This window comes from Micrasema longulum, unplaced genomic scaffold, assembly GCF_059751315.1.
Source record: "Micrasema longulum isolate JH-2025_06_02 unplaced genomic scaffold, ASM5975131v1 h1tg002143l, whole genome shotgun sequence".
NCBI classification, from domain to species: Eukaryota; Metazoa; Arthropoda; class Insecta; order Trichoptera; family Brachycentridae; genus Micrasema; species Micrasema longulum.
The window spans coordinates 1-17748 of record NW_028279308.1 but is presented as its reverse complement, the minus strand read 5'-3'; the positions used below and the strand labels follow the sequence as shown (position 1 = coordinate 17748).

Here is a 17748-nt window from a genome sequence, read left to right as displayed (position 1 = left end):
AGCATGTGCGGCATGACGAGTAATGTTGCCGCACAACGTCTCTGCCTCCTTTCCTCGCTACTTCCCATGCCACTCGTCGAGTGTGTGGCAGGCCCATAAAATAAAATGATTGGATTATGTGGAGAGGAACACCACATCCTTGGGCATCTGAAAATGGAGAGAAACAGTCAGATATATAGGAGACGTTTCCTGGACAAAGCTAGAATCTAGAAGGAATAGGTTGTTGCAGAGGAGGTGATGATAATAAATAAAGGATAACTAGTTAGACGCTTCTTGGGTGAATTTGGGCTACAATACAAAAAATATATAGTAGGGTAAATAGTATATAGTTGTCGGCACTTTAAGATATGATATATTGTTTAGGTAATTACTAAATTAGATACGTTTATTATAATATTTAAATAACCTTTTTGTATTAAAAACCGTTCAAAAAACTGGCATGAAAATATTTTGGATGCTCGGATAATATATTTTTTTTTAATTATCGACACCCAACACCGATAAATTAACTCAGCGCATTTTGTTTACAGATAATCAGCACCATGCTAAAATGCTAAATTTAAACATAAGTGGTTCTTCTTCTTCTCGCGGTGCCTTGTCAGATCCCCCAGACGTTGGCGATCACTACAGCGAAAGCATCTCGGTCCTGCGCTACTCCGCAGCCAGGACAATTGCTTATTAGATGTACTCGCCATAGTGATCCCTGGGAAAAAATGACCAGAGTGGTTCCCGTTGCCTTCTCTGGTGTGTGTATGCGTTTTAACAACAAGATCTCAAATTCTGGTTTAGAAGATCACGACAGAAAACTTTGCCTCGTTCCTTACAAAACCCAAACCATCACCATCAGATTCGATTTCGAGAAAACGATATTTCTACATACGAGTATTTTGTGATAGGAATGTATAAAAAAGTAGATTTGATTTGATGCATAAAATCGTTATAAACTATTTTCTTTTTATTGGTATTTTATATGCCTATTTTTTATTATTATGCATGGGCATGTTATTTTTAAAATATTTTCAAATAATTACACAATTAAATGAAAACCCAATCCAATTCAACTCGCTACAACTTCGCATAAATATCGTTTAGCTAAAATTGATTTCAGCAATCGATAGATTTCGTATAAAAAAATCCATTTCCGTCAAAAAACACATTTTGTTTTTTTTTTTTAGATATTTTGCTTTGTGAAAACGGTCCTCAAATATGTAACTTGTTTTCGGCCGATTTTATTATATTATATTGGTAAAATGGCTCAATAAATGGGGAAAATGTTGACTAATCACAGGTACAAAAATACTAGAGATACTTATGTAGATACTCGTATTTCCGATGACTTTTATGATACTTGAAAAAAAAACATTGTGATTTATTTAAGGTGACGCATTAAAAATGATAATATTTCAATTTAGTCAACGAGTCTCGTATAAATAGATCGCTTAGTCACCTCACGTTTTATTAAAATTCAACGCGATATTATTGCGCAATTATACACCAATAAAACTAACCATAATACCCTTCTCTTAATTTCACTTTTATCTTTCTACTTACATTAATAAGTTATCGATCGAATCGTAGTTAAATCAAAGAGTGCTTAATAAGAAAATTATATAATCAACATCGCTTTAATGCCATCGTAACTTTCTCGCGTTCTTAAAACTAATAAGGTCGAGGGTTCCGTTATCAAAATTTTATCAAGATCAGGGACGCGAATCTGATACCAACTGTTGATGCCATGCCCTCTTTTCAGCTTTCAAAAAAAACAGCTGGAGGCGCGATGCAGAAGCTTGGGTGAAGATCTATGCGACATCCCATCGGTGATAGGTAATAAAGAACTCTCACGAGAGGTAGTATTATACATGGTTAATATAGTGCAGGCAATTGGTAAAATAAACCAAAGTAGAGAAGAAAATGCCGAACACTCTTCTAGTGGAACGGAAAACCTGTTGACCGCCGGAAGCGTTGAAGCCGGCTTCTCATGAAGAGTTTTGAGTGGTTTCCTCTCCACATGAGCAAATGCTGAGAAATTCCTGATTAGCCCACATTAGTAGGTATATCCCTCCTGATCCCAACAGTTTAGATAAATTTAAGGAAATTTAATTTCAGAAAAATCCACTTTTGAAACATAAACCTTGGATATTATAAGGAAAGTTAATAATAAAGCAACTACTATAAAATATACATATTTATTAAAAAAAACTGATACCAACGAAATTGTCGTGGCACCTCACTAGTGTTCAAAACCTTTATTAAGGCAAAAGAAACTTGAAAATGAACATCAATTTGGGAAAGAAAAATCATTCATCATGGCACAATACAATTTTCGTGCACGAGAAGATCGCGTGACTTCGAAATTGTTTAAAATAAAAAAAAACTGTGACAAACTATTCATAGGTAACTAATGAAAATTATGACAGATCGCGTTCCAGGGCATATTTTTGACAGATAAGCTGTGATGGCCGCCAGATATGACACCGTTTTCCTAGGAAACCACTCTCTAGTCACCGTTACGGCTGTCCACCGCAGATATCGGCACCGTTTTCCTAAGGAACCAGAGCTTTCCGATTCGATATTTACGTTTATAAGTTTCACTTAATTATTTTCCAATATTTTTTTTACAAAATTACCAATCTTTTGCTGATCGACTATATTATAATCTATTTTTTTTTATTTTGAAGTTAAATTCAAGAAGATTTTATTCTGGGCAAATATTTGTTCAGGTATATAGATTTTGTTCCTACTATGGGATATCTTGGCGGACCTTATATGGAGTACTGAGGAAGACTGTTTCTAATATGGAATTCTAGTATAAAGATACATATTTCCTCTTTGAAATAGGTTTTCTGTCCCTGTTGAAATAGATTTGTAAGTTCTTTGGAGAGCTCAAAATTACTGTTTACATCATCATCATTATTCCCTGTCCACACCTATTGGTGCATAGGGCAATGCATGGTACACCAATCGTAGCGTATCTTGATCATATTTTTTTTGTTTCATGAAGGTAAGATGATCAGTCTTACGCTTCAGGTACCAGTCCAGGAACTATGAAATATCCTAGTGTGAAAACACCCTTTCAAACAATTATTTCATGTCAACTATGTTGGGAATCGAGCCCAAGACCTTTTGCATAGTAGGCAAACGCGCTGATCATTACACCACGAGGCCGACATTACTGTTTACTTTAAATATCTTTATATATATTTAATTCCTCTGTACGTGTGATGTCACCGTACTCCTCCTAAACGGCTTAATCGATTTACGTGCGGTTTTCAGAGAAACATAGATCTTTGCGCTGTGCGTGTTTGTAGATATTAAAATCTTCAATCGAATATGTAAAAAAGAAGTCAGGAGCATAAATATTAAATTCATCGATCTACCAGGGTTGCATTCGAGGAGAATGGATTTGCAAAAAAATGGAAAGATGTTTTTTTGTGTATAAAAAAAGTTTGTTTTTGAATGTTTACAAACGGCATTTGTTTTTTGTGGATCTCAATCAGATTCTTTCCTTAAATTCCTTATAATTTCTACCCGTTTGTTTCTTTTTATTGGATTTTTGGTAACACTAAAATAATATTAAATTCAATACATTTAAAAAAATCGTATTCCTACATAAGTACAGTCTTATTCCAAGCTAATAGCAGGGAAGCCAACATTCGGGCAGGACAACGTCTGACGGGTCCGCTAGTAATATACATAATCAGACAGGTGGAATATTCTTTTTTAATTATAAAGTAGTAAATAATGATTTATTTTGGTTATACAGATTACGCACTTTTCAATGTTGGAAGGATTTTTTTTACATAGGTATTGTAATTTAATGAAAAATATGATCATGATCACAAAAGGATTTTATTATGAATAATTCATTCACAAACATACAAAATTACATAAACATATTTTTACAGAAGGAAATGTGATAGATAATTTATAACAAGGCAACTGCCTTTACAAATATTGGCTTTCGGTACCAACATAGAGTATTCAATTTCAGAGCCCCCTATTCTCCTGAGAGGATGATTCTTCAGTTTTTTTTTATGTATTCTTAAAAATACTTATATTGTAATAGTCTGGGAAAAAGTAGTTTACTGAGATGTGTCGAGGGAATAATGTCGCGTGGACTTCAACTGACAGGATGGAGAGACTTGATTAATCTATTTTCAAATCCACGGTGAGAAATGCCTGTGCAGCACATTACAGTTAAATAGATGGTACAGAAATTCCATTCATGACTTCAGTCAAAAATTTAGGTATTATCATTCATAAGCATTAAGGGTGGCACGATCAGGTTAACGAAGTTAGTCGTAATCTTTATAGCAGTTTGCACTCACTTAAAATATTACAGAATTTCTTGCCAATTAATGTTAAGCAAACATTAGTCCAGAGCTTACTTCTTCCACTACTTGACTATGCGGATGTATGTTATCCAGATGTTAACTCTGAATTACTTGATAAGTTAGAACGATTGCAGAATATTTGTATTCGTTATATCTTTGATCTTCGCAAATTTGACCAAATAACCGAGTATCGTACGCAACTACACTGGTTCAGTATCAGGCATAGAAGAAACATTCACATTCTATCACTTTTTCACAATATTTTAAATAATCCCACTTCGCCTGTTTATCTGAGAGAGCTCATCCAACCTCTTTCACAACACGGACTATCTCCTCGTTCTAGTAACGAGAGAACCTTTTTAATACCCTGTCATCGCTCTAATTTTCTTGCCTCCTCTTTCACAGCAGTAGCCGCTCGATTGTGGAATAATCTACCCACTAATGTTAGAGACGCCCCTTCTTTATTAACATTTAAATCAAGGTTGAAATGTCACTATCTAAATATTTAAATTGTTCCTTTATCCTTCTTCTTTCCTTCAAATCCCCTCTCCTATCTACATAGTATAGTGTTAATTTGTTTAATATATTTTTATTTTGTTGATCTTTGTTTTTATTTTTTTTGTATTTAAATTGTAAGATCCAATGAGAATTTTTTTTCCAAGAACAACCTTGCAGATCGTGTTGGAAATATATTTAGTAGACTCTATAGTGATAGCCATTACACTCCGTCCCTTTGCATTCCCGGAGATGTTGGAGTGTATTTTGATACTTAAACTTGATAGCAGGCATTAATCCATTTATTATATTCGTAAGCTGAAACGGGTCCTCAAGTAAGTCATAGGCCTCTTCCATTTCCTAAAATAACAATCAAAACAACACAATAAGAATACTTTTTTTTAAAGAAACTTGAGAATAAAACAAAAAAAAACATTTATAAAAAATTCATTAATTATCAAGGTGGCAAGGCACTTAGTTTAGATTTCTGTCGTTATATAAACGTACCTGGGCCCTGATTACAAAGGAAAGTTAACGCAGTTGTATTAAATTGTCTATTAAGTAAAATTTAATTTTCTGTATGAAAATTCAAAGCATCATCGTCAGAAACCTGTAACTGAAGATGTTTTAAAAAAAACTTTAGAAAGCGTCTGGCTGGCTGTTGATTTTGGAGCGATTTTGGTAAATTTTAAATATATTATATTTCACTAAAATTAAACTAATTTTATCAAATAAACTTATATATGCAATGAATATGTCTCATATTCTGATATATGTAAGTGATTTGCGTTAAAAAGATGCTATCCCTATTATGGAAATCGTGTTTTTAATTCTTTTAAATAAAATAACCATATCAAATTAGGTCCAAAGAAATTTTGTACACATTTCCTATTTATTTTTTCTTGGTTCTCAATGCAAACATGCAGTAGGTCTAATATAGAATCCACAATTTATTGATACAAAAGTAAGAAGTGACATATTTTTGAGAGACGATATTTATTTATTCATTTAAATGTACAATACAGCACTAGTGGAAAACATGATTGAAAAAAGCACAATAGATTATTAAGGTCCATAAAAAACAATAGTAAACAAAGACGAATAAGTCACTAAAACATATTATGATACATAGTTTAAGAGGAAGAGACTAAAACTGATAATCCTAGCATGGAAGAGATTCACCTCATATATTGATCAGGGCTCTGATTACAATGGGTAGTTGGAGAGTTATTTTCAAATGCCTATAAAGTAAAATCGAATTTCCTGTATGAAAATGTGCATATTTAGATGAATTTTTATTAAAAACATGTACAAATACATGTAACCAACCAAGTTGCTTAATTTTTTTTTACAAATATTCACATTTTCGTTTAAAATAATTGATTTTACTCTACAGACAATTGAAGATAACTCTTCAATTACCATTGTAATACGGGCCCAGGGCCCCGATAATAAATAAAATAATAATAAATAAAATAAAATAAATAAAATAAATAAAATTAATAAAATAAATCAAATAAATCAAATAAATAAAATAAATAAAATAAATAAAATAAATAGAATAAATAAAATAAATAAAATAAATAAAATAAATAAAATAAATAAAATAAATAAAATAAATAAAATAAATAAAATAAATAAAATAAATAAAATAAATAAAATAAATAAAATAAATAAAATAAATAAAATAAATAAAATAAATAAAATAAATAAAATAAATAAAATAAATAAAATAAATAAAATAAATAAAATAAATAAAATAAATAAAATAAATAAAATAAATAAAATAAATAAAATAAATAAAATAAATAAAATAAATAAAATAAATAAAATAAAATAAATAAATAAAATAAATAAAATAAATAAAATAAATAAAATAAAATAAATAAATAAAAAAAATAAAAAAAATAAAATAAGTAAAATAAATAAATAAAATAAATAAAATAAATAAAATAAATAAAATAAATAAAATAAATAAAATAAATAAAATAAATAAAATAAATAAAATAAAATAAATAAAATAAATAAAATAAATAAAATAAATAAAATAAAATAAATAAAATAAATATAATAAATATAATACAATTAATAAAATTAATAAAATAAAAAAATAAAAAAATGGATGTTTATTATCCTCATGTTAATTAAATCATACTATTTCACAAAATAAATGCTACAAAAAAACGTTTTTCAAGCATTCACCATTTAATTTCAGTCATTCTTTTATCCATTGTGAAATTTTATAACACCCACATCCTAAATGAATACGTTAAATCCTAAATAATATAAACATGATACAATGTACATAATATAAAGAGAATCATAAAGGAATATAAACATATTATTTCCATACAAGTGTGGCTCTTCAAAACACTTGACACATTAAATTTATATGAATGCAAAATACACACTTAAAACATAAACAAAGACTTTCTTTGTCTCGGGAGGAGAAGTAACCTTGTATTATCTTGTTTATCGTAATGCGGACTCACAAGACTGTTGAAATTTTAGTTTTCTGTTCTCATTCTTAGTCTGTAGTTATTTTTCATATCCATTTCAAAGCAGTAATATTTATTTACTATTCATAAAAGCCCAGAGGGCTCTTACAACAAATAGTTTATATGTACACCAAATATAATATCTTTATTATAATATATTTTGTTTTGTAGTACAAATTTTTGACCTACTCTTCTTTTGACGAGTCTGTTTTTTAGTTGGCTGGAAGATATTTATAAGGTCTCGTCTGGTTAGTGTAGTCATCATGTGCTTTTTAAGGCCGATTTTAAATTTGTCTCCAATGTCCCTGTTATAGGTCCTGTCGGATATACAGATCTGGTGGCTTCCAAAAAGAATTTCAAGGCCTTTAAAGAGTTTTGTAATCATTTTGTTGAATCGATCATGTCCAATCAATTTAATCCCAGTCAATGAAGAATTCACTGCCCTCTTCTCTCAATCCAATGAAGTGCATATTATGTACTTCTAGATTACCTACTTTCAGCACAAAGGTGCTAAGGCTACCAGATTACAGAGAGGTCCTTCAGGCAGTTTTTCTCGTTCAGCAACGAGCAACTTTTCCGTGTATGTGGGCACCGCCAAGGAGACTTATGTCCTCAGATGCGGTGTGTGATATGTAGTGGGCAAGCTATCTCAAACGTAATTTTTCAAGTAGTGAGGTAAGTCATCGTGGTGTTTAAGTCCATTGTATCGATACCTTCTAGATCTAAAAGCCTCAACAGTCAATGCGCCCCTAGCGGCAGAATTCGGTTAAAGGAACTTAAGGGACCCCATGCATTCTATTGCAAGACGTATATGTTTTTCATTTTTTCATCTGGGAATATATTCCGCCATTTTTCGTCTGACGAACCGCCGGTCATTCGCGTTTTTCTGCTTTAAAAGCAGTAAATTGCTCTTAAAACAAAGTAAAGTTAGTATAAAAACTATTCTTGCCTGTCTAAGAAAGATTTTGATACACAAAAATGAGTTTTGTGTTCCCAACTGCAAAGGAAATAATAAATCTGGTCCAAAAGTTTACACTTTCATGTTTTCCACTGACTCAATTTCACATTTAAAATAGCTTAAGCCAAACATTTATTTATTTGATGTAATAACTTATATTTACATATAAGTTATAAATATAAAAAATACTCTCCCACTTATTTATTTTGACCAATTAGCAGTCTGAAGATACCCATTAGAGGGTGAAAGCGCTAATTGGTCAAAATAAATAAGTGGAAGTGTACCAAGTATTTTTTAAATTAATAACTTATATGTAAATATAAGTTATTACATCATTACAATGGAATTCCATCAAGAATTGTCAATAAATAATTTTAATGAAAAAAAAAAAAAAAATTATTTAATTTAATAAATGCCCAGAGGGCTCTTAAAAAATACAGTTAAAAGTACAAAAAGCACTATAGAAAATAACTTAAAATAAAATCATAACTATTACACTTAACATTTAATTTATTCCAAAAAAAAAAAAGAAAGAAAAAAGAAAAAGGAAATAAAGTGAAGTTGGGTGAGTAGAGAAACACATCAAAAAGAAGAGAATTGAGGGGATGGCCGTTCGATGGATTGGATAGCTGATTTGATTGCAGAAGGAGTGGTGTGGAGCAAGTCCAACAGCTCAGCATAATTAATAGCAGGCGTGCCAGGGGAGGATGGTGGGTGAAGTTTGTCGTATTGTATTCATACTGGAACATGTGTCGGAATCTGGTTGTCCTTGTGGGTACACAAAAGTTTATCAGGAACAGTAATTTTGGGCAATCTATTAGGGTGCATATCACTTTGTGCATTAGAGTGAGGTCAGCAATTGTCCTTCTGGTGGAGAGCAATGTTAACCTAAACTGAGACATCAAAGTTCGATAGCAAATTTCATTTGCAGGTTTACCCTTTATGAACTGTATGTAGCGTAAAAACTTCCGCTGAACTCTTTCCAGGTTAAAAGCGTTGCAGTTTTACAAAGGGCTCCATACTGACAACGCATATTCCAGTTGTGATCAGACCCGCATCTGCCTAGCATCTGCATAGCCTTATTAGCAATTGTCATTCTATGGTGCGTAAAGGTTAGCTTTTAATCAAAAGTTACCCCGAGATCTCTGATTTGTGGGACAGTATTTATTAAAGTGTCATTGCAAACATCTTAAACCAACTAAATAGTCCAGGGTAAGTATAAATATAGGTACATGATATTTGTTATTTTCATCATCATCATCATCATTCCCTTTCCGCACCTGATGGTGCATAGGGCACTGCATTGGTTCACCAATCGCAGCGTATCTTGATTGTTTTTGTTACATGAAGGTAAGATGATCAGTCTTACGTTTCAGGTGCCAGTCCAATTATTTTACAAGCATAATAAATTTTTTGGTTTATTATACCTGTTAGTTATGTTTATTTGTAATATGTGAATATGTGTGGTTTGGATAAATGACGGGTAAATAATTCTCAAAACAAAATGTCAAATGGTACCCATTATGTAAAGGCGAATTTTAACACATCTTTATGAGTATTTATTGTTCGAAAGTATCCAAGTTAGGTCCTAGATCCTGGTTCTAGGTCTAGCTTACATAGGTCCTAAGTTACCTTTGTGTCAGAATTTTAGTAAAACCTAAAAATTTTTGATTTTAACAAACATAAAAATAGGCCATCATCATTTCAGTGCCCGAGACTTGAGTCTAGGCGGTGTTGATTATATAGTATTTTTGACCGTCCTGCGTTTGTCTTTACTGTTTTTAATGTGAAAGTATTGTTGTAGTCTGGTATTATATTTGTGTATGTCAGCATTATTTGTTAATGTTATGTTATCATCATTGCCTAGATTTAAAATTAATTTTATAAACAAGTTTGTACAGTACCTTTGTATCGCTGAATGCGCAGTACATGAAGTCTATAGAGGGATGAACATGACGAACACAGCCATAAGTGTTGTTTTTAGAATCCTGGCATTTACAAAAAAACTCGGGAAGACACATCTACAAAAACAAAACAAATGAGTAAAGTAATAATATTAGTAGAATAATAGTTTTCTCCATGTCACAATACAGTTTTGTGTGCGAAATAGAACCAGAACTTTAGATGAGGTTTTTGGCTGGATGGTTACTTTCGGTAAAAATCCTGAAAAAGAAAATCGACTGGAGATAAGTACACCACATAGTGTGGTGTTTGGGGCGTTCGCCTACCATGCTTGAGGTCCCAGGATCGATTCCTGGAAAGTTCGACATGATTAAAAAAAAACTTTAAACGGTGCCACATACTCCAGCATTTCATATTCCCGGACTGGCACCCGAAGCGTAAGGCTGATCACCTTACCTTTATGTAACAGATGATTGATAGAATGCAGTGCCCTATGCAACATCGGGTACGGACAGGGTATGATGATGTTGTTTATTATATATTTTGTGGTAGCACAAACCCAATTATTCAGTAAATCAAAACTCTTTTTTGAGAATGTTTTATTGAGATGATCGATAATTCCTGTATTTAAAATCGCAATTTTAATATTAAACCACATGTCCAACTCAAATAAAAGATAAAACATTTTTGCATTGCACGGGGTTTGCTTCTTCATGCTTATCTAATCGACTATTAGGGATATTGATTTTTATCTATGATTGTGTTTACTCAGGTCAATAAAGTTCAAATTGATTTTAGTATTGCTAGAAAAATGATGGAAAAGTTAAGAATCAATATTGCTCACTATTATCATAATATTGACATAACATTTATATTGAAAACTTGTTTTTTGTTTTGTTTATTTGTCATGTTCATAAAACAATATGTTTTTATAATGTAAATTATTCTTAATACATAAATTAAAATAAAATAATCAACTAAAATACATGATAAATTATTTCCTCATGTAGCAGTGTATTATTAATTGTATTTAATAAAATGATGCAGTTTTTATGCAAGCAATATTTGATATTTGAGCTTTTCCATTAGCATTTATAATGATGTGCTTATTCAAAGATGTATGCATAAGCCTTTTCCGGTTTCGGTAAGAGATGGCGCCACCAAACAGTACGCGAGGTATGAATTTGACACTACGTCAGTTTGTTCATCTAACATTAACCTACAAACACACACAAGTTGAGTCTGCCAAACAATAGCGTCTGTGTTGTATCGTTCAGTGATCATGTCAGCGTTTGTGCCTGAAAAAGAACATTTGCGGCACGCATTGCTTTTCTGATTTAATCAAATGAAAAAGGCTGTGGAAAGTCATCATTTGCTGATAGAAATATATGCTGAAAACGCTCCATCGATTAGAACATGTGAGACATGGTTTCGGCAATTTGAACGTGGTGATTTCAATGTGACAGACAGTGCGCGCTCTGGTAGACCACCAAAGTGCGAAAACGAGCAATTGCAGGCGTTACTGGATGATGACCCAACTCAAACTCAACAGCAATTGGCAAAAGCATCAAATGTGTCAAAAGGAACTCATGCATTGATCGAAAGAGAACTGGAATGGGCCAGAAGACATGACAAAGTGATTTTGTTACAAGACAATGCGCCGTCTCACACAGCAAAACCAGTGAAAGACACCTTGAAATCGCTTGGATGGGATATCCTTCTGCATCTACCATACTCCCGCGACCTGGGGCCATCTGACTATCACCTCTTCACATCAATGGGGCACGCGCTCGCAGAGCACCACTTCAGCAACTTCGAGGAAGTTGGAAATGGCTCATTAGAATTTTTAGCTCCTCTTTCGCCGTCCATTCGATCTACATATCCAAACTAATGCAGAACTTATTTCATGATTTTATTAATGATGCTTAACTAACCCTTACAAAACGCGCAGATCTGGACATTTGTGCGCCTTTCGTACATAGTTTTAGCATACATTTGCAACTGATCGATATTAAATACTGATCACCTTACCTTCCTGTGACAGATTGTCAAGATACGTTGCATTTCCTCCCCAATGCAAATGCTTCGTGCACCCATGCATCATCAGGTGTGGATAAGAGTTTGATAATGGTGATATTTTTTTGCAATGCTTCTTCATACTTACATATAGATTATGATCATTTCTCCACGGACAATTTGCATTCTCGGACGATCCTTCTCCGCTATATTCAATCAGCATTTGTCTGTCAAACACATCGTCCGACGAGACAGTATTCATCTCCATCATGACCGACAGATTGGTACTCTGCGAGTCCGACAAGAATGGAATGGGCACTCCGTTCATATCCTGGGGAGGATCCAGGCCGGCCATCTTAAGAATAGTCGGGGCCAAATCTATGTTTATCACGGGATGGGATAAAATGACCCCAGGAGCTATGTCCGGACCCCGGATAATCAATGGTACCCTTATGTCGGTTTCATACGGCTGCCGTTTGTCAAACGGTTGAGAAAATTGCCCTATAAATAAAATACAAAAAAATTAACAACTAATTTATTTTGCATAAATTCAATAAATTTTCATTTCATGTAAGTATTTTGAATACGTCCAATATATGTAGACTTATATTAAAATTTAATGAGAATAATATCTCAATTAATACTCTGCGTCCAAGCGGATAAAGAATACAGTTCTGTGTGTGAAATAGAACCAGAATCCTGGGAGATTGCTTTTGACTCGATGGCTACTAAAAATACTGAATAAGGTAATCGAGTGGAGATATGTCCACCTTGTGGTTGGCCCATTCAACTAACATACTTGAGGTCTCGGTTCTGATTCCTGGGAAGGTCAACATGAAATATTGATTAAAAAGAAGGTTTGAGACTGCAATGTTTCATGTTCCTGGACTGAAAATGATCACCTTGCCTTCGTGTAACAGATGATCGAGATGCATTGCCCTACGCACCATCGGGTGCAGACAGGGGTATGATGATGATGATGATGATGATGACAGTAGTCACCCGTGTTGTTTTAACTAAGACAAAATTTTAATCTACCTATATGATATCCGTTATCCGAGGTCACAATGATATATGTATCCTCCAGAAGATTGGCAGCTTCTAACTTCCTGATGACATCTTCAACCATTTCATCAACTGACAGTAAAGTTTGCCAACGAGCTCGGTATACTGCATCTAATTTTATAAGTGAAGAGTTTGGCAATGGAGAAGGATTCATCTGCATTATCCAATGTTTATCCTGGAAAAAAATGCATATAAGGACACATCATCACATAACATCACCATCTTTGCGTTGAATATTTATGCTCGATAAACTTCACAAAATATTTAATTTTACAATACGCCCAAGGAGCATTTACAAAAATTATACAGGTAAGTACAAACATAGTAAGTAAAAATTTTAAAAATAAACAACAAGTTTTAAAAAATATAATATTTTGTGTACATGTAGAAACAATAAAAAGCATACTGCAATGCAAAATAAAAAGTGAAACTTTGCATAGTAAAAAAGCTAAAAAGTATGGATATAAGAAAAATGTTAGAATTAAAAAGCAAATTGTAAATAACTTGTAAAGAACTGAAACAAAATATGTATATGTATAAAAAAATGTTAGTTGAATGTAAGTAACTAATTAATGTTAAAAACAAATAATGAAAAATTAGTTTACAGTAAGTATATATAAAACGAGTGGAGGCGTATAAAAAAAAAAAAAAAAAAAAGTATATATAAGATAATAATATAATATATGCTACACAAAAATATTTAATAAATTAATTTCAGAAAGAGATAGAATAATAATAATACACATCAAAAACAGAGAAAAAATTGCAGGAAAAAGAAAGTTTTATTACGACTTTAAAAATTCGTTTTCAACAGTGCATTTAAGAACGTTTTAAAATGGATAATTGTCATACTAAAAATGTCTATATCACAAGTAAATTTGTTGGCTAAGGAATGTAAACGCGGAATAGGAGAGTGTCGTGCATAGTTAGAACCTACGTATGTACTCGTAGTTGCAAACAACTCTGTACTTCTAGTGACTCGATTGGATATTTTGAAGTTAATAAGATTCAGGAGTTCACAACAATCGAGCTCTAATATAAATATAATTTTTCTTTGCAATAATTCAGGTGAGAAAACATCCCAATGAAGACACATTAAGAAATATATTTAATGCATTAATTTTATTTAAGTAAATAAATCTATAAGTTCAGGACTTACCTTCCCCGCTGGAATGTTAAAATTAGGAGTGCGTGGTGCTCCGATGTCGCTAAAAGCTTTTTCGTGTCTCGCAGCTGGTTGGAATGGGGAGTGGGGAGCGGGAGGCGCAAGGAACATTAGAAAAGGTTTAGCGCTGTTCACTACTTCTTGTTGAATAAAGTCCAGCGCCATGTCTTTCTAAAAACATATTAAAACTGAGTGTTTGTTCGATAGCCAAAGATATCAAAACATTGAATACAACAGCGGGAATAGCATGCATGGGAAAAATAAATATTTTTTAGAACGTCACTTTAAGATTGTTTAATTTTGGATTCATTTATAACTGTTCTAAAAACATTGTTTATTTAAGTATTTATCGCAAATTCATTGTTAGGAAATTTGACTTAGTTTACTAATACAGTAAAACTCCAGATGTTATATAAAACTTACTATAACATGTCACAAAGAAACACGCTGGCAGTCAGCGCCCTTTTTTATTTGGTATTATAACATCTCCTTTATTTTTTATTTCCTCATAACGAACGTTATATTTGGCAATCCGGATGACTGGAGTTTGGATAAATGGAGTTCTACTGTGTATTTAATGGTTTTGTTCACTTACATGAACATTATTACATCATAAATTATTAAATAAATGAAAATATCTAGATGAAAACAGAAATTATTAACCATTTTTATTTAGAAATAATAGTTTTTATTCTTAAATAAACATGCATGCATGAATTTTCCACATGTCATACAATAGTAGTTGCTATCAACTATATATGTAGAATATTATTAAAATGATATTATGTTTATTTATTATAATTAATATTGATACTATAAGAGTGCCTTTAGAATGGTTTTTGAAAAATGCACTACATAAATAAAATAACCATGAAACTAGTCAGCGCGAGTAAAATACATTATTTTGGTGTGACCCTAAAAAACTGTATTTTTTAATAACATGGCAATGTTTTCAAAGTACTTGTGTTTTGAGATATAACTTTTTAAGATTGGCCATGTTGCACACTTACAACATACATACTATTATCAACATACAAGATGGTGGTCAGTAGGTAATATGAAATAACTTAAAGCGATATGTTAAAGCACTGATTGGACTTCAGAATGACCAAGCATGACAACAACAAACTAACTTTTGGAATATTACTATACTTACAATGACATCTGTGAGGTATTCAGAGTTATTGTACATATGTGGTACACCATTATGGGATAGAGTGAAGTTGTAATATTTAGAATTTCCCACTAATCCTCTCCATTCGTCCCAACCAATCGGCACATGTTCCGGCCCCCCAGTCACCTTTTTTCCGTACTACAAAATTACCAGCAGGTTAACAATGGCTAGGTGATTGATCACTATTTACAACTAAACAAATATATAACTCTGCAACCGGCGGAATTAAATAAAAAAAATAAGTGATCACCCCACCAAAGCTTTTGATTGCGATCTCGCCAGAAATAAAAAAATATTTTTAAAATCCCGAAAGTCTACACTTTTGGAAAAGGTATTCCTGAACCGTATGATTGTGTCATTCAGGAATAATTTGATAATTGCACATTAGCAATTTGAAAATGTGTTTGTGTGTGATAAAGAAACACACGCTCGTATGAAAGCAGATGCAAAGAGTTAACGAATGCTTGAAATACAAAAACAAGTACATTTTAATAATAACTATAGTTTTATCAGGACTGATATACATTTTTAATTTATCTTCTGCTTGACTTTTACGTATACCTACCACCATCTAATGAATTGTTGGCTGTGAAATTTAAGCTATAAATATAAATAAAAAATGTTTGAAATATTTTTATATAATCGTTTACCGACTTTACCATGTCAACCGGTTTTAAGACGTACCCGTCTCTTCCTCAGGACACCAATTAAACCAACATGCAAACCCACTATGCACCTTTACCATAGTTGTCACACAAAAATATAAAACCAACTTGCCATTCATTTTAATAGGTAACCGTTACATGCACTGATTAGGTTATGAAAATATTTTATGCTGTGGTAGAAATAGTTAAAAAAAGAGGGAGAAAACGAAGGGAGAAGGGTGAGTTTAATAGGTTTAATACAGGGTATTCTTTAAACCCTGTCACATCCGAAACCACGATGATCAGTATGGGTAAGAAGACATATTAGCATATTTTAAACAATATTTAGAATGCAAATTAAAAAAAAAAAAAAAATTAAAAAAAACAGGTTTTAAAGAACACCCTGTATATATTCATAACCTAATCAGTGAATGTAAGGGTTGCCTGTTAAAACACATGGCACGTTGGTTTTATATTTTTGTGCAACAACTATGGTGAAGGTGTATGGTGGGTTTTACGTGTTGGTTAAATTGGTCTCCTGACGAAGAGACGAGTACGTCTCGAAACCGGTAGACATAGAAAAGTCGGTAAGCGGTTTTATACAAATATTCAATAACATTAAGAAAAATATTTGATCAGAAATTTAATACTTTAAATATTAATAATATAAATATAAATGTTCATGGAAACAGAGAGAAATGGGAGGAGAGGAGAGTAGGGACAACACTATACCATGTCTTCTTCCTTTTGTATATATTTAATTTTATAATATTTCTTTTTTTCAATATTGTTTAATTTTTTCCCCTCTCCTGTATTCACAATAAATATAAATGTGGAATCTGTAATTGATCTCGTTTCTTTCAATTGTTTATTTATACCTTGTGTTGTGTGTATTAAAAAGACTGATTTCCATAATAAATAAATAAAAATATGTGTATGTACTTACAAATAAGTATTACTTCTGGATTCTTTATTAGCCTTACCTCATTCAAATATTTCCCTGCATAGAATGTTTTATACCCGTTATCTTGCAAAATGGCAGCAAAGGTTTTCGGTTCATGAAACATCTGCCATTTTAAGCTGCTGCATCCACCAGCCACAGTATTGTTGACCGTTTCATGATTATGGGTATATAGACCGGTGAGGATTGATGACCGACTTGGGCAGCATATTGGCGTAGCAACAAACTACAAAATCAATACTTTGTGAAGGTGCCTATCATTATACTACAACTGCTAATACCATACAAAATACATTTATTCTAACACACATATCTGACTTTTTTCAATTTATACATCTTGTCATACATGGCATTAGATTGCGTCTGTTTTTAACACTCCCTTCTCAGTGATGTGAAGCCAGTACACATTGCATTTAATGAAAGAGTTTTACCTACCATTAAAACTCATATTATGTTGCCTCTCTTATCCAGAATATGTTTATGTGAGATAGCAGTGAGATAGCATTCCGGTCGGCGTTACCTAATTCCATGTGAAT

At 32.2% G+C, this 17748-nt stretch overlaps 1 protein-coding gene across 1 annotated transcript; it reads right to left on the bottom strand.

The window, feature by feature from the left end:
* Positions 1-3830: 3830 nt before the first annotated feature.
* Positions 3831-17748, bottom strand: LOC148272948 (N-acetylglucosamine-6-sulfatase-like). Its single transcript, XM_088239354.1, has 7 exons — positions 17235-17748; positions 15590-15745; positions 14428-14604; positions 13242-13443; positions 12352-12704; positions 10190-10306; positions 3831-5189 (listed from the first exon to the last, which is right to left on the bottom strand). Exons 1-7 carry the CDS (start codon positions 17316-17318, stop codon positions 5028-5030), a joined length of 1251 nt encoding a protein of 416 aa, XP_088095480.1. The 5' UTR covers positions 17319-17748; the 3' UTR covers positions 3831-5027.

Excerpts from the sequence above, each read along its gene's own strand:
- LOC148272948 (XM_088239354.1), bottom strand. The coding sequence starts at position 17,318 with ATGTTTCATGAACCGAAAACCTTTGCTGCCATTTTGCAAGATAACGGG. Across the intron at positions 14,605-15,589 it reads AATACCTCACAGATGTCATT|AAAGACATGGCGCTGGACTT; the intron begins GTAAGTATAGTA and ends ATATGTTTTTAG. Across the intron at positions 5,190-10,189 it reads GCGCATTCAGCGATACAAAG|GAAATGGAAGAGGCCTATGA; the intron begins GTACTGTACAAA and ends TTGTTATTTTAG.